At 33.8% G+C, this 23,437-nt stretch overlaps 1 protein-coding gene across 2 annotated transcripts in view; it reads left to right on the top strand.

Moving 5' to 3' along the window:
• COPS2 (COP9 signalosome subunit 2) overlaps positions 1-23,039 on the top strand; it is a 32,683-nt gene extending 9,644 nt beyond the window's left edge. Inside the window, exons 2-13 of one of the 2 annotated variants that reach the window (XM_081049963.1) lie at positions 985-1,098; positions 1,771-1,848; positions 7,656-7,781; positions 9,629-9,739; positions 9,866-9,943; positions 11,822-11,996; positions 12,715-12,893; positions 12,994-13,046; positions 15,908-16,005; positions 18,000-18,082; positions 18,594-18,652; positions 19,281-23,039. In XM_081049963.1, coding sequence (XP_080906089.1) covers positions 985-1,098; positions 1,771-1,848; positions 7,656-7,781; positions 9,629-9,739; positions 9,866-9,943; positions 11,822-11,996; positions 12,715-12,893; positions 12,994-13,046; positions 15,908-16,005; positions 18,000-18,082; positions 18,594-18,652; positions 19,281-19,425 — 1,299 coding nt within the window. In that variant the 3' untranslated portion in view covers positions 19,426-23,039. The remainder of the gene's footprint in view (positions 1-984; positions 1,099-1,770; positions 1,849-7,655; positions 7,782-9,628; positions 9,740-9,865; positions 9,944-11,821; positions 11,997-12,714; positions 12,894-12,993; positions 13,047-15,907; positions 16,006-17,999; positions 18,083-18,593; positions 18,653-19,280) is intronic. The other variant, XM_081049964.1, reaches the window with a different exon arrangement.
• The last annotated feature ends 398 nt before the right edge of the window (positions 23,040-23,437 follow it).

The raw sequence follows: 23,437 nt of genomic DNA, 5'->3' as shown, positions 1-23,437 counted from the left end.
ATAAATATCTCTTTAAAAATCTATTAACTATAAATTCCATAAGTATCTCTAAAACCTATATTAACTAATTGAAATACTGTTCTTGTCTTTTTGTGTTTACTTCCAGCTACTGTCCTTAATTGGACATAAACTTTCCCTGTGTAATAACTTGTAGCTGAAGGAAATTTTATGTCTTCCTAAAATAATAATTTTCATTATACTAATCCATGTGTATTTTATAATTCTCATTAAAAAAATTCTCATTAAATTGAATATCTTGGAACTGTTTTAAACTGCTCCACAAAATAGTTATTTTACTTCAATTTTCCTTTCTGCTTTACTGTTTCAGTACTAGGAACTGAATTTATGTGATGAAAGTCACATAAGATTATGTAAATTCATTTTGTTTTACTTATTTTGATTTGTTATAAAGCTGGAGTACATTAATATAACTGAACAGCTATTGAGTAATATGGAACACACATAAGGCAATATTCTTATTTACATTTAACAATAGACTACACTGCCATATAGAATAGATTATCATCCTAGATATTTAGGACATGTTAGAATAATGAAATTTAGACTTAGGGAGTAGAGAAAATTAGATTATGGAACTGAAGATGAATAATTAGTGTTTATGCAATAATTAGCATTTATATAGATTTTTCTCAGGTTCCGTGACCAACAAACTGTCATTTATAGAATTAGGAGTCATTAATTAATATTGTTTCTTTCTATTTTGCTATTGTGTTGGTTCTACGGAAATTGCAGTTTTGATATGAAAGAAATGATTCTATATTATCCACTTGATTTTGGCTTTTCCCTTTGTTTTTTAAATAATGGTTAAATATCTATGGCATTTTACCTATGTATTCCAGGTTGTTTTGTTTTGTATAGATGTATGAGTTTTTCCACCTTAATAGTATTTACGTTTTGCAGTGCAATGTGTGTGTTTCTTTTTTTATTATTATTCACTTTAATATCTTTCTCTCCAACACACAGGAATACTCCGAGGATAGTAACTCTGAACCAAATGTGGATTTGGAAAATCAGTACTATAATTCCAAAGCATTAAAGGAAGATGACCCAAAAGCAGCATTAAGCAGTTTCCAAAAGGTTCATATTTTTTTCTGGTTGATTCTGTATCTTAAAGTTCATTTTTTTAAATGATATCTTAGATCAAATAAGGTCCAAGTGATTTTATCTCAGAAATGTGTGTTGGATGCTTAGTGATAATCTTGTGTAAAATAAGTTGCATTATGTACACAAGCAAATAATTCTAAAGGGCTATTCTGTTGTTGGTTTTTTTTCCCAGTCAGGGTACTTATAGAGCAAGGCCATTGTCCTGAAAAGCTAGTATGGTTCTAGAAGGAGAACCAACCTGATGGTCAATTGGTATTATCCCTGCAATCTTGTTATTTTGGAGGCAGATCACACAGGTGCAGTTTCAGTATTAAATAGTGTGTTTTCTTGACTTCTGATGCACTTTTGGGTTATTCTCAGCAGTGGATTATTCAAAGGAAGAAAAGTACTTCTGGGACTTTATAATAATCAAAAGTAGTTCTTATTTAATTTTTTGATGAAGGAACTTCAAAATAAGCTCACTTGTCCTTAAGTAAGCATTTTAAGACTTGTTTCTTTTCTAAAGCCTTTTAAAAATGGTATTAAGAAAAGGAATTCTTGGGGAAATATTTTTCATACACATGACTTAAATTCAAAACAGATATTGAGTGTCACTGGGAAATAACATTATTAAGTTAGACTAAGAATTTCTTTCCCTTTTTTTAGGTTTTGGAACTTGAAGGTGAAAAAGGAGAATGGGGATTTAAAGCACTGAAACAAATGATTAAGATTAACTTCAAGTTGGTAAGATTTGTTTTGAGGAGAATTAAACTAATAATAAAAAAGTTCTTTAGGTAAAAACCTCATGGCAACCATTATACGTGTGTGTGTGTGTGTGTGTGTGTGTGTATCTACTGCTCTAATATAACTGTTGATATGCTACATATTTAGCTTAACTTTTTATTTGTGACTACAGTATAATACTGAGTAAAAAACTTCCACATGGCATATAAAGTTTTGTTTTGTTGTTCATACAGAGTTTTTTAAAGAAAACTTGTCCTTTATAAACATATACACTATTTGGCTGCATTATTAATAATGACTTTTCCACAAACTATTAGTGTTTATTTTGGAGTTTCAAAATTCTGTTTTTTATTCCAAAGAGTTCCTCTTCCACTGATTAGGGCCAAAACTTTCACATTATTCTTGACTCCTCTCTTTGTCTCAACCCACAAATAGTCCGTTGGTACTGTGTTTCTCTGAAAATAAGACTGGGTCTTATATTAATTTTTTGCTCAAAAAGACACGTTAGGGCTTATTTTCAGGGGATGTCTTATTTTTTCATGTATAACAATCTATATTTATTCATGGACAAAACTCTACATTTATTCAAATACAGTCATGTCATCTTCTGGAACATTGTCATCTCTCTCCAAACCCCGAATTCTGGCTTGAATTTCTTGCGACTCCCTTTCCTGTAGAACCACTGGCCCCAAATCTCTCATGTCCAGCAATGGAGCTCTCCTTAAATGAGCACTTCTTGTCCAGGTATCCTGCTCGTAGTGCATTGGCAACACAGCTGCCAGTGACTTTATCCCATGAATTCTTCACCCAAGTCATGACCTCTTGCAGGCTAGGCTTCACAAAGTTTCCACGCTGATTTCTCTCCATTCTATTTTCAATGTAGTCATTGATTTGCATGCACAAATGGTCCTTGAGTGGCTTATTTATTGCAATATCAAGAGTCTGGAGATAGGCAGTCATTCCTGCAGGAATCATTATTTGATCTATTGTTCTCTCTGCAAGGAAGTCCTTCAAGTCTTTAGCACGGTGAGTGCTGGCTGAATCCCAGACTAGCAGACCTCTTTGGCCACCTTGCAAAACAAGTGGCAGCATTAAATCAACCCACCTCCTTATAACTGCTTGTGTGCACCAGGCTTTTTCGGTTTCAAGAACATAAATGCCTGAAACACGGTCAACCTTATCTTTCTTGCCGTTAGTGATGATTAGAGGTGGGGCTTTCTTTCTCTCCGGACGAATTGCCAAAATACAGGTAACACGAGCGCTTTTGTAACCAGTGGAGGAAATGTAGATTGACAAGGCACCCCTCTAATCAATTGTCGTTTGAGATCCTTGGCCCATAAACACTGCAGTTTCAACCATAGCAATCATGTTGGAGAGTTGGTATTTAGAAAAGTCAATGCCATCAGCAAAGGACTTGAATGCAAGTGCACTCAAGTTTAATAACTTCAGTATCTTCCAGCTTGAACATGTTGTCGATCTTAGAGACAGTTCACATAGCTGAAGGAAGCCGTCCAGCCAGTGTTGTGATGCTTTGAATTCTGGGGATATTTCTAACTGGTGCCACTGCAAGGGCAAATGCTTGAATATCAGCCCTGCGCATAACCAAAGCCTTTGCTCTCCTGTCAGCAGTCCATTCACAGATGATGTCTTCCAGCTTAGGAAATAATGGTTGCCGACCTGATCCACACTTCGCTTCTTAGCATTTCCCTCGTCCACCTGTTGACTGAGGTTATTGTACTCTGCTTGCCATTTTCAGACCATTGGGAGATCCAACTTCTCTTTACAGAAAGCCGCAAGATTCTTGCTCCAGGAGTCATCCACGATTCCTTTATTGTACTCGACAGAATAGCTCTTTCTTTTTCCATTCATCTTGTCTGGGGGTCAAAATATTATTCCCTTTAAACCTACCATTAAATCAAGTGTTAACTGAAGACTTACGAGACAGGAGTGGCGACATAAATGATGACTGTTAAGTATGATGGTCTACACAAAAGGGACGAAAAATAGCAGGCACCAAAATTCAGAAAATGTTTATTTCACCCAAGTGCATTAAGTATGTCTGTTACAACACACGACATATTGAATTATGAAGATTCATATTAGACACAACCACGTCCGTTCGTTATCGAGTGCGCATGTTATTCATGCATTGTGTCTGTACTCCGATTGGTCATTCGGCAATAAGTCTTGAGTTCATCTGTTTACATAGGCGTTTACCTCTTGTCCAAAGGCGCCTGCTTGGATATTTACAAATAGTTAATTATAATTTATATTATCATCTATTTTAAGTATTAATGTCAATAATATGTATTTATATTTAATTATATATTAATATTATTTTATAATCCAATATGTCAGTCGTGTGTTGCAACAGATGTACTAAATGCGTCTGTCTGGCTGACAATCTTAATTGGGGCTTATTTTTGGGGTAGGGCTTATATTACAAGCATCCTGAAAAATTATGCTAGGGCTTATTTTCCAGTTAGGTCTTATTTTCGGGGAAACACGGTAAATCCAGGTGGCTTTGTATCTCGTCAAAATATATCCCGTATCTGACTGCTACTTAGCATTTCTACCTCTGCTACTCTGGCTCAGGCCAATATCCTCCCTCATCAGGATTATTTCAGTAGCTTCCTAAATGGTCTCCTAACTTCCATCCTTGCCCGACTACAGTCTTTTCTCTATAAGTAGCTGAGTGATTCTTTTAAAATATAAGTCAGATTATGTCATTCCTTTGCTCCAAATCTTCTAATGGTTCCCACTCCCCTCAATAAAATGGTGCCCTACGTCAGCTTACCCTCTGCTACCTTTCTGATCTTGTTTTCTATTCTCTCCCTTACTGGCCTCCTTACTGTTGTTCCTCATGTCGTCCCAAGCACACTCCTACATAGAATGCTTGTATTTGATGTTTCTTTCCTCTTCCCCAAATGCTCCTCTCAGATTAACCATATGGCTCTTCTTCATTTTGATCAGGTCCCTGTTCAAATGTCACCATAAACCAGGATGGCCTTTCCCTGACCACCACCAGTATATAAAATAGCGTCCTTCCTGCTGTTTTTCTTCTTCACATATATCACCACTTCATCTGTTTACTTGTTTTTTACCTTTCTGCCACCCCTGTCTCAACCCGCCTCCATAGGTTGTAAGCTATACGAGTTTAGTTTTATTCACTGTTGTGTTTCTAGCACCTATAATAATGGTTGACATTCAATAGGTACTCAAATATATGAGCTGGAATTGTCATGACATTGTATCCTAGATTTGCCAGTCTTTGAGAGTGCTGGGTAAAAGTGAAGGGAAAAAGAAGCAGTTGTAGATGAAAGGACTAGGTATAGACATGAATCTTACGATCACTAAGGATAGAGGAACTTTTGAGAAAAAGATAACATGGAGCTTAGATTCACAGACGTAAGCACTTGCCTCTATGGCAAATGAAAGGATAGCTAATAATCTGTTAACCACTTTCTTTTTCCCCTTTCTCTGTGTTTACCATATACCTCCTCCCTCTCCCCATTAGCTTCTTTATCCCATCTATGAGAAATCGAATTCCCTGAACTGACAAGAGCCTTTCTCTAGTTAACATCCACTAATCTTGCATCCTGTTCTTGATATACTCTCACTCTGGCATCTTCACCTACCTTCAATATCAGGGGCTCTCCATGACACCTGCAAAAAATATCCACAAAATGTTTTAGCTCATTTCTTCCCCCCAAAATATCAGGATTATTCAAAACGTGTTAAATGTTTTTAAGTATATTGCATTTACATATAAAGAAGGAAAAATATCTGTGTTGCATTTATCCTTTCTAGTTCAACTATTCTGCTATTCTCAAAGTATCACTGTTGCACTAAGCCCCTGTGCTATATTTCCATTTTATGTGAAAATATTATATACAAATTATATACAAATATTTACTGTATTTAAATTAATAGCTTAGAGGGCTGTGGAAGAAGTCTCAAGGGACAGAGATTTTAATTAAACAATTATAGTGTCATTAGGGGCCCAGTTTTCAAACTCTTAAGATTCTGTAATTTGAAATAATACTAAGAACCTATAGAAATCTGTGTGTTTTTTTCTTTTTCTGTTTTTTGTTTGTTTGTTTGTTTGTTTTTTGAAATCTGCCTTCTTAACGACTAGTACTGGTTTAGTTTTTGAGCCCATTGAAACACATGCTACCCACAAGACTTGATTTTACCATTTTACCTTGAGACAAGATACGAAACAAGTAAGGGATTATTTGTGTTTCATGTTATTTTGCCTACCTTCCCTCTCTACATTTTATTTCTCTATTGGCATCTGTGCATAAGTTGTGATTTACAATAGTAGTTCCAGCTTCTGTTCCTGACCCCCTCATTTTCTGGTTGGTTCAGACTAGAACCCATGCTGCCGTGCAGTGGGTTTTGGGTAGTAAAATGTAGGAAGGGTTGGTTATCAATTGCTCTGTGTGTTCACACTGCAGATAAAACCAATTTACCTTTTCTCAATCTTTAATTACAGTGACATAATTTTTGAAAAGTGAACTTTGAAGATTTTATAGAATGAGGAAATAAATTCGAACAACCTTTTTGTTAAAATCCTATTTCAGTATCAAGATACAATCTCAAAGTTGGGGCAGTCATATTTCTGATTTTCCTTTTGCCACAAGATATGTTCTGTATCTTGGATTTTAGCAATTCACTGATAGTATATTACCTGTTATTTACCACTACATGGTACTGGCATACTTGGAAACAAAAGTAGTTTGATATATATTGCTTTTCCCATTGTTCTAACCATTTTTTCCCACCTACACCTACTACTGTTTTTTTCTAATTCAATTCTTGCTAAGAAAGTTTCAGAGAGTCTTTTAATGTTTTTTTGCCCCTCATGCTGTCATTTTGCCCACAGCAGGACATAGTCAGAAACAGGACAATTACAGTATCATTAGTTTATTCTTCACCCTAATAAACACATGTATTCTATTAGTGAAGAAGGAAAATATGTCTGCCTGTGCTCTGTCTCCCTGATGAAAAGTAGAGGACCCAGTAAAAAGAGGGATTAACAGCAGTTGGAGCTTCTGGGGGCTTTAAGTGCAGGTTATAAGTTTACACTCATAAGTTGATTTACATGACATACTTTGAAGGATGATAGATCCTCTGCCAAAATTCTTAAGTCCCAGATATTTCACTAGTATTCCTTTATTTCCGGAGATCTTTCGTGTTTCCTGGAATAACCACAGCGTTACAAATAATCTTGTAAGGAATAGCAACATTAGCTCCATCTACTTTTGAGTAGAGCCTTAGATGGGAGGACTTCTCTTAATAGAGGTATAAATATACCTGGGCTTGAAGAGATTCTTTCACTTCACATTTTAACACAGAGCCAGCCAATAATAGAGAGAATAGAAACATGTAGAGAGAGCTTCCTGATGAAGGGGTAATCTTCAGGAGAGGATATAGCTGATACCTGCATAGCTGGTCCCCAAGCTATTTGAAAAATTGGGTTAATTTATATTTTTTGATCTATGAATATTTTAGTAGCAGTTTTTTATTATTTAAATAAATGTGTGCAATGAGGAACAAATCTGAAATTTGGAAAATCTGTAAGTTGTACTTTTTCATAGATGAACTTCATAAATTTGGTTCCTGTGTCTGAGTTACCTAGTAATTTCAGATTTAAGCTAAAATGTTTATCGTGTTTCTGTCATATAGTTTATCATAAAAACTTTATTTTTCAATATGCAGTAATATGTACTATAATCTTAATCATACATTTATATTTTAGTACGTAAATATGTATCTAATAATACATTTTTCTTCCATCACAGACAAACTTTCCAGAAATGATGAACAGATATAAGCAACTATTGACCTATATTCGGAGTGCAGTCACAAGAAATTATTCTGAAAAATCCATTAATTCTATTCTTGATTATATCTCCACTTCTAAACAGGTTCGATTCTCTTTTTGCTTCTTGGTACTTATTAATGTGTTTATTATTTATGTTAAAGGTTTTTGTTGAGGCCTAAAAGTTCTTTTTAAACATTTATGCTAATTATTACTGTGCTATTTTCTTGATTATAATAGTAATTATGTAATATTGAAAGGTGATAACTCTAGTTTAAACTCTTCAAATAATATCTTCAGATACTAACATAATATGCACACAACTCATGTAGTAGAGTCCCGTTTAGTTCTTATCACAGTTTCTAATAATAAACTCCATCACCACTTCAGCTAGCTGTCCTGAGCTATTTAAATACTTAACAGTGTTTCCTACGTGATTTGTGTAGATTTGATTAAAGATCCTTGAGGGAGAACCTGTACTCATAGTGCTTAGGCATTCATCATTAGGTGTTCAGTAAATGTTTCTACAAAGAATGGGTGAATGATGGATGATGAAAAGAAGTGCTAATGATGAAGAAACTACAGTGGGCATTGGGAATGATGATTTGATTTGATTGCTAAGATCGTTTTTAATTAGACTGTTTGTTCATATTCTTTTAAGCAACATAGTCCTAAGTTTCAGCTTTCTTACACTGATATTTAAGCACAGGAAGTATACTCTATATCATTTAGTAGAACATGTGATACTTTTTTTACTCCTAATAAAAAACATTCATCTCAGAATCAGCCTCTTTCATTGCATCTTTTTTACTAGATGTCATTTTTATTTCTTGAGGCCCTTTATTATTTTTACTTTATATCTAAAATGTATATCGTGGAATATGAGGAAGATAAACTTACATGTTTTGTTAGAACACCACTAATTCTAGAGGTGTTATATTTATCAGGGGGCTTCTCTTAGATGGGAAAATGTTTTCTGAGTTTTACAGACAAGTATCATCAAAACATTTTTGGTACACTGTTTATAAATGGTATGCCACACGTGGCAGGGGGGATTAATTATCAAACTTCAAGATTGTGTGTTGTTTCATGCTGTTATATGTAAGCTTTTTGTCTTTTGAAAATAATAGCTATCGGGTGGGCGGCACTTGACTTACTCAGTATGCCATCAGCAGGCATGAATTAAATAGGCAGCCTTTTCTGAAAGTGTCAAACTTTCCTGTTTTCATGGCCCTTTTAACTCTTGATCCTGTTACGGATCTAGAAAATCAGGTATTCAAAAAAAGGCAGAACCAGAAGTGGGGGAAAGAGGGTGGGCAGGGGAGCTTATCATAATGCAAAACAATTAGTGATTTCCATGTAAAAAATGTTACACACAGATTGGTGAATTGTTGGTCGTTAGACAGAGCTATAACTGTGCTAGACTTTTCCCTCCACCCAACTCCAATAGTTTACTAGTAACTTAAAAGCTGTGTGGTTCAGTTCGTTGCTTAGTCGCATTTATAGAACAATTTTGAGGGAAGAAGCTTTTTCTTGTTTCGTAGCAGCTTGCTTAGTGTTTGCCACATAGTATGTACCAAATAAGTGTTGAGTGAATATGATATACACTATTAATAACAGTATAACTAATTCTATTCTATGTACATGTCATTTACTTCCATTAATACAAAGTGAGTTATTAGATTTGAAAGGACAGTTACTATTAGAGCATGAGCTATTTTCTGGGTTTTATGTATTTTTAAAAATTCACATGAAAACAACTTGGCGCTTATCTTTTGTAAATTTGGTCTTATTTTGTTAAGATTTTTGTTAATTTTGTGGATATTACAGGTATTTGTTAAGATACAGATGATAGTATAGTATACCTTATGTGTATTAAAGTTCAAAGATGCACTTTTAGTTTGCTCAAATTAACTTTATTAACAGGTACAAATTTGCTGTTTACAATTATAGAATTCTGATTTTTTATGTCAGATGGATTTACTGCAGGAATTCTATGAAACAACACTGGAAGCTTTGAAAGATGCTAAGAATGATAGACTGTGGTTTAAGACAAACACAAAGGTAACAATTATAATTATTTCCTTTTTTTTCATTTGAAGAGTGGGCGGGTATCCTTAGTAAACTCTGCTAAAGATGCACACCTTCTCTTTGAAATCTTTTGATTTTAATAAGTTTCTCTTTTTACAGCTTGGGAAATTGTATTTAGAACGAGAGGAATATGGAAAGCTTCAAAAAATTTTACGCCAGTTACATCAGTCTTGCCAGGTAGCATTCCCTTCATTTTTTATTAACATTTCTTCACATTAAAAAGCATAAGAAAAAATTGTATTCAAAATGTTGCTTAGGGCTGTTTTTGTGCAAGCATCATCCTAAAACTAAAATTTGGAAAATAACTTAACCAAAAAGCTCATTTTTATCTATTACATTTCTTCCTGTTTTAATCCTAATTTCTGTCTTTGTGGAGTGAGGTACAAATATCAAATGAACAAACAGGCCTATCATTAATACTAAGGATAAGTCTTTCATATTTAATTATGCACCCTGTGAAAATCAGAAAGGGTATCGTAGACATATATAATAAAGATATTTTATATTCTAGTTTATAATGTCTGGATCCCCTATAACAGCACTGTCTAGCAGAAGTTCATGCCTTGCTAAAACCATTCCATGTCTGTTCTGTTCCATGTAGTAGCAGCAGCCACATGTTAGCAAGCATATGAACTGTGGCTAGTGTTATGGAGGTACTGAGTTTTATATTTAATTAATATATTTAAATTTGAACGACCGCGTGGTCTGGACAGTATACCTCTGTAACTTTTTAACTAATATAACTATAATTTTATATTTCTTTTTTTGTCTTGATGAATAAGTTCTTTGATATCAGTTTAAATTGTATGTGGAAATGCTGTTTTAAAATTTTTAAGCTCTTCTAAAGCCATGTACTATTATTTTAATTATGTTATTTCTGTGAATGGGGAAGATGTCGATCAGGAAAGTGTTCTAAATTAGCTGCAGATATTTTTCTTTAATTGTTATGAGTTTCTTTATAAAAATAAGAAAAATGTTTGCATTTCATAATAGTTTTGCTTTACAAAGCAGATTAGTCATTTATGAATTATTTCTTATCTATACATTCTTAGGAAAGCTTAGTCTGACGCATAAACAGCTGAGTTCAGTTCCATGTGAAATGGAAATGGTAGAGAAGCCATTTCTGGATGGAGGAGGGTCTTTTGGTGTGGACATAAGCAACATGAAAAAGCCCTCTGGAGAGTTTTACTTGGTTTATTTTCGTACATAAGGAAAATGCTATCTAGATTGTAAATAATGTTATAGTCTAGCAGAGATACACAATAATCTGAATGTACAAATTATCTTGCATGTCATATATTTTACTCTGCTGTGATTCATTAGTGAATAACTAAACAAGTTTTAAGTTGGAAGACCAAATAAATAATAAATTTTGGCTTTGTTTACGTCAGTGTTTGATGTTTATGATTATCTGACTGTGGACCTTATGCAGTTTTTCATGGCCTGCATTTTGTGGGCTATTGGTCATCTTTCAAAGTCAGACTCAAAAGTCGCCACCTTTGTTATTCCTTTGACATCCCTTAGGGGAGTTAGTTTCTTTCTCTTCCATTCTTCTCGGCACTTGGTTCATGCTAAAACTAGAATCCTCATCATTTATATAATTCATCTGTTGACAGATTAGTCTTCTACTAGATTGTGAATTTCTGAGGCCAGGAATATTGGCTTAATTTAACTTATTTCCCCAAGGTAGACCCATTCCCTGGCCCAAGAAAGGCATTCAGGAAGTGTTTTTTGATTGAATCAGTGGATCTGAAGTGATTGTGAAGATTTGGGAAGACGATAAATAATCTCCTAGATAAAAATAAACATAAAATTTTATACACTAAAAATATACCTCTGGCCATTTTTTCTTAATGAATGACTCGAAAGTACAAGGGTTCCCTTTTGGCAATTAAAGATAGTGTTCTTAGGACTCTGGGTCTCAATTAAAATCTGTAGTGCATTATCATACAGAATTAGTATTATAAATATAAGGTTCTTGGACTAACTCAAATAAAAATTACTAAGTTGACTCTGGATTCTGTCTTGACTAAAGTTCATTGTTTGCTTTTCTAGACTGATGATGGAGAAGATGATCTGAAAAAAGGTACACAGTTATTAGAAATATACGCTCTGGAAATTCAGATGTACACAGCACAGAAAAATAACAAAAAACTTAAAGCGCTCTATGAACAGTCACTTCACATCAAGTCTGCCATCCCTCATCCACTGATCATGGGAGTCATCAGAGGCAAGTTTGGTTTGGAGAGGGTGGGTGGGCAGTGTCATGGGAAGATATCAAGGTGTCATGCACATAACTGAATGACTGAAGGTTGTTTCTGTTTTAGTGAAAATACTTGACAAAGTAGTGAATCAATGACATGATATACCATGTTTCCCCAAAAATAAAACCTAGCCAGACAATCAGCTGTAATGCGTCCTTTGGAGCAAAAATTAATGTAAGACCGGATATTATACTGTAGTGTATTATATTATATATTACATATTATATTATATCTGGTCTTATAGTAAAATAAGACCGGGTCTTATATTAATTTTTGACCAAAAAATGCATTAGAGTTGATGGTCCGGCTAGGTCTTATTTTCGGGGAAACACGGTAGGCTTTAAAAACAGTTGAGATAAATTTTTGTCTTGTAAAATATATATCAGTGAAGATATTAGTAGAAAATTCACCATCAGAAGTTCTATTCTAGAATTACAATGATGTTTGTAAAATTACTTTCTACTTCAGTTGAGAAGAAAGGCTTGGCAAATGGTTTGGCTGATGCTTAATGAAGAGCCTGCTTTTTAGAATTAAAATGTGTACCCTGGGGCTAGTACTATTCGTGTTACAGAATTAAAAGACTGGACGCCATTGAAATAGTTTCTGTTTGATTTTTATAAAGTGGTCTATCTTCTTACTGCAGAGCTGAAAGTGTCCTCTTCTCTCCTGTTTTCTTCTTTACAGAATGTGGTGGTAAAATGCACTTGAGAGAAGGTGAATTTGAAAAGGCACACACCGATTTTTTTGAAGCCTTCAAAAATTATGATGAATCAGGGAGTCCAAGACGAACCACGTGCTTAAAATATTTGGTCTTAGCAAATATGCTAATGAAATCAGGAATAAATCCATTTGACTCACAGGAGGTACGTGTATGCTCTAGTTGTTCATTTCTATCAGCTGTCTTTTGTGGAAATAAACTTTGTACATATACATAGTTAATTCTTTTTTTTTTACTGTGTTTAGGCCAAACCATACAAAAATGATCCAGAAATTCTAGCGATGACGAATTTAGTAAGGTAAGATTTCATATTTCACTTAAGGTAAACTTCCTTAAAGCAGTGAATAAAGGGGAGAGAAAAAAGAAAACTTACCAGAATTCAATTAATTTTCAACAATTATTCTTGTATTTTGGTTTGAAATATACCGAAGTTTGTGAAAGTTATATCTTCTGAAGTCATTTATTATGCTCTTTCTGTTAGTCGTGAGATTTTATAAAGTATTTGCTGCTTTCTTTTTCTTACTTGTTTGTGTTTGTGCTATTTTTCAGTAGAAAACTGATTATAGATGTTTTAAAACAATTTCACAATGTTTACTCTTTCTACCTGCCATAATCCAAAATGAAATTATGAATTGATCCGTATAAGTCGAGAACTTTCAGTAAGACAGTTTGTTTACTTACATATTTTCTCAGTTGAAGAGATAATAAATCACTCATAAAAAAAGTTTACATGAGATAATTTTCGAAGGTAAGGAGCCAGAGGGGTCATACTGGTAAGAAACCCAAGAACCTGTTGGTATTTTCTATGGAGAAAGAGATGACAGATGACGTTTATCAACTGAAGAGCCTACCAGATCAAATATATGGTGATAGAAAGCACTGACTCTGGGTGGTGAACACACAGTGTGAGGTATGGGTGATGTATTACAGAATTGTATACCTGAAATCGATGTAACTTGATGAACAGTTGTCACCCCAAAAACTTCAATTTAAAAAAAGAAAATTATTACCATAATTAACATTAAACAAAATTATAGTAGATAAAAAAACAAACGAAAAGCCTAGACAAGTAGGTCTGTTTTTGCAAAAGAAACCAGTGAGCAAGAATCATTTTCGTTTGTACCAGGAATAAATAGAGCCCGAGCTTTAATAGGCTTTCTTTGTAGGAAAGTATGAGAAACTTACTAGCCTTCTTCAAGTCCTTTGTTTTAGAGTACAGCTGAGTGTACCAAGGCAGGAAGAATGCAGTGAGGGACATAGGGCAGAGGGTTTTGCAGATATATGTAGATAACTTAGATGACCAGCCATTTTCTTAGCAGTCTTTTCATTAAAAAAAAAAAAAAAAAGTACTGTTAGGCTATAAATTCTGGGTCATCTACATATAAATTTTATATACTTAGAGAAAATGTCTATTTCATAATATTGTTTAGGTCCTATGTGAAATATCCTCATTTACTTTGTTTTTACTTGGCTATGATTTTTCAAGTTACTAGGTTTTCTTTTTTAAGGAAAGCTTAATTTTAGCTGTAAAAAATAATGGTTTTATTTTAAGGGTACTAGTAGGAATGGTTAGGGCATAAAAACCCTAAATTGCAACATTAAAAACTCAATTTCTTTGTTGTTTATGTCTTTATTCTGTTTAATATATATATTTGTTGAATTAAGTTGATTTTAGTTGCAGAGAAATTTCTCCATCTTAATATCAAACAATTTATTCCATCTACGTTTGGCCACATTAAGAGATGATTGGTTTAGAAATTAATTAACTTTGTAATACTCTTTAAAAATTGTTTATTTAGTTAAATTGCTAACGCAACAGTTTAAACTTTTAAAACCTCAATATTGAGGAAAAGTTTTGCCCTAGACATTAATATTTTATCTAAATTAAATTGGTTAAATACATTAAAGTGGATTAAAAGACTGATTCATCAGACCTTTAAAAAGTCATAGCTATATTTATTAATATATATTTACTATATTTTAAACTTTACTCCAGTAAAGCCTCTGTGTTGGAACTAGGAAACTTAAAGTGGTAAATTTTGACCCAAACAAGTGGTCTTTGGTGTCCCACATTTTGTGTAAGATTTTTTTTTTTATTGTTTTAAATCACTTAAGTAGTAGAAGAATGTCTCTTGGTTTTAATATACTCGTACATGTGTACAAGTGTTTTCACTATTTGAATATATCCTCTTATAGTATATTACAATCATATATTTGGATAGGTAAGAAAGTAATGCTTCCTAATTTTATCTTCCTAGTCAGTTGCCAGCAGACTAGAGGAAAATAATTCCTGTTGAAGCACTTGAATCACCTGCCCCTAACATGAAGTTACATTGCGACCCAACAGATGGAAGCACAGCAGAGGGCGTGCAGAATGGCTGATGATATGTCTTACATATAAAGCAGACAGTGGTGCCATTTCCAGAAGGTTGGCTTCTTCCTTCTCAGCACCCTTAGCGATCCCCGTAGTGCCGTGTAGAATTATTTCAGGAGTAGATACTAGACACCTCAGAGAATCATGAAAATAAATCAGCCTTTGGCCTTCTGCAGCAGAGTCCATTGCTCTGTGCTTTGCGTGCGTGGCGCATTTGTCACTAATGACCCACCACTGATACAATTTTCTGCTGTATCATTCAGTGGAGTTTTCAAGTTAGAGAAAATTGGGAAACAAATGTTCCCTTTGAAAAGTTTTGGCATTTGCTGGTAGCTTTCTAGAAGAAAAAAATTAGGAAGCTGTATTTCCGAATAACCTTCAGAGAGGATATACTGTCATATTTGAAAGACAGAGCCAAACTCTTCCAAACAGTGGTATGCATGAAATTGAGTTAAATACACAGGGATTAAATACACAGTTTAATTTGAAAGCATCAAACATTAAACTGATGTCAATTAGCAATGCTAAGATTTAAATTAGCTATGTATAAACATATAACCCCAAAACATAAAATATACTTCCTTTATAAAACTGAAAGCATTAAAAAAGAAACTCATTTCATTTGGAGAAGGATGTGTGTGTAACGCTGATTTCCATGACAGAAATTATAGTATAATTTAGAATTTGGCATTTAAAATTGAGAAACAAGCTCTTTGGATTATCTGATTTTAATACATGATGACTTCTTCATGTTAACAAACTGTGTACTTTTCTTTTTCTGTTAGTGCCTATCAGAATAATGACATCACTGAATTTGAAAAGATTCTGAAAACAAACCACAGCAACATCATGGATGATCCTTTCATAAGGGAACACATTGAAGGTATATTCTTTCTGCTAATTGAATTCTATTTCTTTGTCATTGTCAAACGGTGCTTCTTAATGGAGCTGAGTAGAATCAAGCTGTTTTTCTTCTGTTTATTAAAAACTATAAAAATGTTTCTAAATGTTGTCAAGGAATAGGATACTCCCTAAAATTGTAAAGGTGTTTTAGAGATCATTAGCCAGGGCTGGCCTGGTGGTCCAGGTGGTTAGAGCACTGTGCTCCTAACGTCGAGGTCGCTGGTTCAATTCCCACATGTGCCAGTGAGCTGCGCCCTCTACAATTAAGATTGTGAACAGCTCTCCCTGGAGCGGGGCTTCTCACAGTTGGTGTGGGCTGCTGTGGGCTACCCTGTGCTGGCAGGAGCGTCCGGCAGCTATGAACTGCTGTGAGTGGCCAACCGATGACCAGCCACTGACTTCCTCAAGCTGGGGGGAGCGCAAGGCTCACAATACCAGCATGGGCCAGGGAGCTGTGTCCTACACAACTAGACTTAAGAAACAACAGCTTGAACTGGAGTGGGGAAGAGGGGAAGCCGAAGAAGGGGGGGAAAAAATCATTAGCCAGTTTCATGTTATTTAACATAATCAATTTCATGTTATTAACATAATCAAATTCTTATATGATGGCCATTTGATTTAAGGTGGCTGTCTGTCCCTTTTACCTTTTTATTCTAATTTAGATATTATTGAATGTTTATTACTGGTGTGGCTTCAAAGTTAATTTTTAGGATTTATTTTTGACAAGTAACAAAAACTTTGAAAATAGCCTGCTATAGATAATGCCGAGATGCATTTACTTTGAAAGGTAGGCTAACATTGTAACAATAAGTATATGAGATTTTTAATAAGTTCTATTGGATTCACAAAGACAAAAATCATTCCTTTGTTCTGGGGCCTCTTTTATACCTCCAGTGTTTCCACCTGTTCTGGAGCTATTTGAGGGTTTTTAAATGACCATTTAGAGCAACTCATTCAAATACTTAAATGCCAGATGCATCAGGAAAATCTGAAGAATACTTTTGAAGTAATGTTCTTTTGTTCCCCACCTTCCTTTTTCAACAGACTTTTTTTTTTTTTTTAATTTTAATGGGGAATATTGGGGAACAGTGTGTTTCTCCAGGGCCCATCAGCTCCAACTCATTATCCTTCAATCTAGTTGTGGAGGCGAAGCTCAACTCGGAATCCAGTCACCATTTTCAGTCTTGAACTGCAGAGGGCACAGCCCACCATCCCATGTGGGAATCGAACTGGCAACCTTGTTGTTCAGAGCTCGCGCGCTAACCAACTGAGCCATCCAGCCACCCTTCGACAGACATTTTTAAAGTTCTTATATAAACGTAGAATGATACTGCACTTTGTGGAGATAGAAAAATGTAGGGCCGGCCCGGTGGCTCAGGCGCTTAGAGCTCCATGCTCTTAACTCCGAAGGCTGCCGGTTCGAGTCCCACATGGGCCAGTGGACTCTTAACAACAACAACAAAAAAAAAAAGAAAGAAAGAAAGAAAGAAAAATGTAGAAACCTTATGCATGAACTCCAATCCAGTTTTTAAAAGAAAAAAGAAAAAAAACAACTTGTATGTGAAGAAATGGGGGAAAAATATAAAATTATTGTGTAAAATATAATATTCTGGGTTTTAAGAGAGCATAAAATAAAGAACTTGTGTAAATCTGAGCTTCTTGAAATTTGTTAACTATAGAGGAAATGATGAGCAGTGGAATATTATTTGAGAAGGCAAGGAGATGTTTTAGGTTGTCACAATATGAGCAAAATCAGCGAGGTGGGAACAAAAAATTATGGGAGAAGCAGCCTCTAATCATACTATTCATCTGTTAGACCCAAATATTTTTAGATCCAAAAACCTTGTTTTTACCAGACAGAAGGGTGTATTTTGAGACAATTATATAGTTAATTAATATGATTTAGAAGTACATAATGATTCATACAGATATACAAACAAATGCAAATATATTATCTTAATTCTTGTCTTTCAGAGCTTTTGCGAAACATCAGAACACAAGTGCTCATAAAATTAATTAAGCCTTACACAAGAATACATATTCCTTTTATTTCTAAGGTACTTATATTCATGGATTTTAATATTTATAATTTATAGTTATAGATGCAATACCTATCTTTCATTTAAAAGTGTAATTCTAACTTGGTAACATTTTGTAATACTACATTTCTTAAATACAGTATAATTTCATGGCTTTACTTTTAATGTGAACTTTTCTGTGTTTCCTTGGTACAAATTGAGTTAACAGAAAAGAAATAAGGATCACTAAATTTCTTTTTAAAGATTCCTTCAGCCTCAGAGAAAATTATAGAAGGAAAGTAGGGGCTAAAATATAATTGATGAAAGGTTAACCTCAGCCACTATAAAACTGGTAGGAATATACTTTAAAAGTTACAAAGTTAAATTTTGTCAGACCTGTGTTCTCAGATATATTGTGAAGTGATAGTGAAATTTCTTTTAAATTTCTTCTTTCCTAATTTTCTGTAACTGATGAAAATGAATATAAAATCAGAATAATTGTTTCTGTAAAATCATGTTAACTAGAATGATAATGAGTCTTTTGTCTTAGGAGTTAAACATAGATGTAGCTGACGTGGAGAGCTTGCTGGTGCAGTGCATATTGGATAAGTAAGTACTTGGCTATTTTTTATCACAAAATGTTTAGGACTTTAAAGTTTGAATAATGATGGCAAAGGTAGAAGGTGAATTCTCGGTTTTTCATAAAAAGCACCCTCGGGCAATGCTTTTCTATTAAAAGAGATTTATGCATATGTGATGGTTCTTTGATAATGTGCTTGAGGATATTAAGCACATGATCTCTGAAAAAGTTTTAAATGGTTTTTCAGAGGACTTCTCATTCAGTATATGACCCATATACGGCTAGAGAATTATTTAATGAGTAATATTTTTATGTATAAGGTATAGTATATAGTAAATTTGAACTTATTAACATCTTTCTTAAAAGCAGCATATTTAGAGCTTCACAAATTACACTTGCTCTTAATTAATTGGACATGTCTGTGTCTGATGGTTCTTTCAGTGAAACTGATAAAAATTAGCTGAAATAAACCCGGTTTCTGTCTAGAGTTTGAATAAAGTAGTGAATGTTATAATTAATCCTGAACTCAACCATTTAACGTAGGCAGCAGTGTTTTCTTTTGCATTTATTGATATTGTGAATATTTTATGAAATACTAGTCTAGAAGATATGCTTAATGAAAATAGTTTAGACATGCCTTCTTTTATTTATTTCCAGCACTATTCATGGCCGAATTGATCAAGTCAACCAACTCCTTGAATTGGATCATCAGAAGAGGGGTGGTGCCCGATATACTGCACTAGATAAATGGACCAACCAACTAAATTCTCTCAACCAGGCTGTAGTCAGTAAACTGGCTTAACAGAGAACAAGCTTTTACAGACATACTTAAGGCAACAGTGCAGAGATGTAATTCTTAAAAGAACTGGGAATGGCAAAACTACTGTCGGTTGATGTGTCCTGAAAATTATTGGAGTTATGGCAGAAGTGCTTTTTTTGATCAACTGGTTTGTGTTTTGCTACTGCATTTATCCCAAGAAAAACAGCTTTAATCTCCAGAAGAAAACCAAAATGCCATGGGATTTATGCTGTATTGACATCTTGCCCTAAACATACAACATCATAGTAATTTATCCTGGGCAACATGACCAGAGAGAAGATTTTTGTCATGATTTTAAATACACTGACACGCTACTGTTGGTTAAATTTAAACATGTTTTACCTGCAGAAATTCTCTCACAAATAACCTGCAATAACTTGAAATGCATACCCTTTTGAACACTTCCTTTTCTCATGTATAAATTAAAATGTTTGCTGCATTTTGCAAAATGTCAGTTCTCCAAAATGTGTCCATATATTTCTGTACCTGCAGTGTAGTAAAGGTTTAGATGAAACCCTATAATTATAGTGGCATACTGTCACTTAGGTTTCAAGCAGCAAAATAAACAGTGCAGCTCAGAAATTGTAGTTTGGTTCTTGATGTGTTTTTATTATACTTGGGGTTTTTGTTTTGAGTTTTAGTACCTTAGAAATTTCAAATTTTATCTTCAGTTAACAATTTTAAAAAGCCTGGGAGCAAATAAGTTATTTGCTGTCAAGTTTTTTAAGTAAGTCTTTATTCATAAAGTAAGTAGAACTAGTTTCTAACAAAACACTTCCATAGTACTTACTTTGACAGTGATGCTTTAAAGGAATAAAATTCTTTTTTTTAAGAATGATATTCCTTTTTAAAAGAATAAATTCTAACTCTCAGAATGTTCACTTTAAACAAATATGCCAGAACATAGACAGCTAAATGAATGTTACCTCGCATAGTGATCATGCTGGAAAATTATTTCCTAATTCCAGCAATTTATCATTGCTCAAAAGATCTTGGGTTTTCCTCTTTTAGAATTGCGTTCAGAGCTCATTTAAGTCACACACACTATTAACTTTATGATTATACATTATTTTTTAAAAAATGTGTTACCAACCTTAATTGTTTTATAGTTACCATAGTTTGTCACCAAATGACTTGACAGTTTCCAAAAATTAAATCAACGTTTCAGGTAATTGTAAAAAGTGTGCAACTGACTTTGAAGGCGATGCCAAAAGAGTTTTAAAGTTATTTTGAGCAATGGTAGCATAGTTAAGAATGAACTGTGGCCTTCCAAGGTGACCACCTTAAAGGAGACACAGCTCATTTGAATGTATTGAGTTTTGGATGTATTTGTTTCACTTAAAAAAAAAAGTTCATATTATTTTATAGAGTCAAAAGGAAGAACTAAGATTAAGATAATTTCTTTGGTTTTTCTATTGCTTGTTATTATGTAAAAAGTGAGTGGCAGTTCAGAAGGAAGACTGTTGTAACTGAAGAATGACAACCAAGAATTTTTGATCATTAAATCAGATTTTATAAACAGTGGAAGGAGCATGGACTTAAAACAAGGCATGCTTATTCGGTTTTGTCAAAATTTTACGAAAATATGTGATATATATTTATACTAAAACTATATAATCCTTAGATTTAGGAAAGTAATCAGTTAATGTCTTCAGCAGATTAAGCAGTATTAAACACAGGTGCAAGTTGGAAATTGTAGAAAACGAAGAAAACGAAAGACAAAATGTCTCTGGTAGGGAATAAAAAAGTTTAAGATATAAAATGTGTATTTTCTTCTCTTTTACATAAATCATTTGTGAAAAGTGTGCTAAATTTTTTTTACAGGAATAATAATTAGGATTTATTTTTCAATATAATTTGAAGACCCTTTGTTACCCAAATAAAAATGACAAGTTTCTGTGCCTGTATTCAAATATGTATGCATGTGATAACTCTGGGGAAAAAGCCCTTCTTAACTCTGAGTTCAAGGAATTAGAATTCCGTCAACAAGGATTTGAATGATGTGATTTACCTCTTACTTTCTAACCCTTGCAATGCCCAGTTCTTCTGTGATATCTTTGCTGTGTTAAGTAGTGCATCTTCCAGTTTCTGGAGGGAAAGCATGCACTTCTTATTCTTTAGGAAACTGGGCTAAGTACATAACAATATCCAAAGTTATATCATAATCTTTAATATAATTATATGTGACACATAGGCTTTGTTTAATATTTCCTAGATATAAGTTGGTTCTTTTACTTTATTTATCTATCTATTTATCTATTCATTCATTGTTTTTATTGGGGGACAGTGTGTTTCTCCAAGGCCCATCAGCTCCAAGTCCAGTTGCCGTTTTCAATCTTTAGTTGCAGGGACGCAGCCCACCGTCCCATGCGGGAATTGCACTTGATCTTAGCGAAAAGGCTGAGAAGCGATCCCGTGCGGCGGGAATTGAACCGAAAACCTTGTTAAGAGCTTGTGCTCTAACCAACTCAGCCATCCGGCCGCCTGGTTCTTTTTTCTTAAAGTCATCTGCCACATTTGTTTTCGAACAGGTTTATGATATATCTTAATAGTCTGACTAACTTAAAACGATTTATTATTTTTTCCCTTTAAACATTTTCTATGTTTTTGTGCATCAAATCTTGTACAGTTGAAATCTTAAGGGATTGCTTATCAAATATAACTAAATTTAAGAGAAGTGAAAAATGGGCAAATTCTTAACACTTAAATTGCTGGTTAAATCTTTCCCTCTTTTGCGAAAACTAGTTAACAAATAGTTTATATCAGATTGAAATGTTTATCTCCTTTTTACCCCTAAACCTGGATAAACTCATTCCAGAGCAAAATTTGGCTGCCACAAATAGATACTATCTGCTACAAGAGCTGAATTTCCATTACTCATTCTAGCTCTTACATTAATTTTTAAGTTGTTGATTAAACATTTTTTCTCTACATCTTTATTATATATATGTTTGGTTTTTTTTAAGATGAGACGATTATGTATGTAATAAGTATTGCTTTCATTACATGAGTACCTTCTAACTAAAGGCTAATAGTGTATCTTTCAAGACTACTGGGAATCTGATTTCACTTTGGAGGTTATAGTTTTAGTGAAGCCTGTTTTAAATGGGCTACACTGTGCACAGTATAGTACTTTTCGTTACCTTATAATAGGACATCGGTTTGTCACAGACTGAAAAACAGCTATTCTTGATACTTAAAATATCTATGATGATAAAAAAATTTTTAAGAAATTGTCTTTTTTTAATCAATAATCTTTATGATTCTTCAGTAAACACAAGTAAGTACACATTTATTTTGGGGTAGAGTGAGGGTGAGGGTGTGTCTAATCATTATTTGAAGCAGATTATGTTATGTTGGTACAGAATTTAGTCAGTTTAGTCCATAGGACAGAAAGGTATATATTTGCCTAGTGGATTCCTCTTACCTTTTCAAAGGGCTCAGAGATACTCTAGCCACTCATTTACCAAGGCTACTTTTTAAAATAATAATATTTTAGTACTATTTTAAATAAACCTGAAAGTGTTCATTTAAGTTAGGTCTTTAAAGTGAACTTGAAAAAACAATTTTAAAAAAATAAAGTGAACTTGAGCATTACAAAACTGGTATAGCTAGGAGTTTTATTCTTTATATGGGATTTATAACATCATTTTGAACTGAGATAAGTAACAAAAAATGAAGAAATTGGCATTTTCAATTTTTTGGCAATATCATTGACATAAGAAACTGACTTTAAACAATTTTGTTTCAACATGTTAATTCTATCTAGGTACTTAGAATAAGAGATTGGGTGTCAGGAATTTGAAACTCAAGGACTTTAGTCTTTGTGTGACCAAAATCAAAAATTTTCCCCTTTTTCTGGAGATTTTACTTGTTTTTGCATTGGGTGTCCCCACCCCAACAGGATCCTGTATTTGTTTTGATACAATTATAAGTAGGAAAAATTTGTAAGGACTTCTTTAATGTAGACATATCAGAGATTACCTTTTCTAAT

Source organism: Rhinolophus hipposideros (assembly GCF_964194185.1).
Source record: "Rhinolophus hipposideros genome assembly, chromosome: 5".
Lineage (NCBI taxonomy): Eukaryota > Metazoa > Chordata > Mammalia > Chiroptera > Rhinolophidae > Rhinolophus > Rhinolophus hipposideros.
The sequence above is the reverse complement of the archived record's forward strand: the minus strand, read 5'-3'. Positions and strand labels throughout refer to the sequence as shown.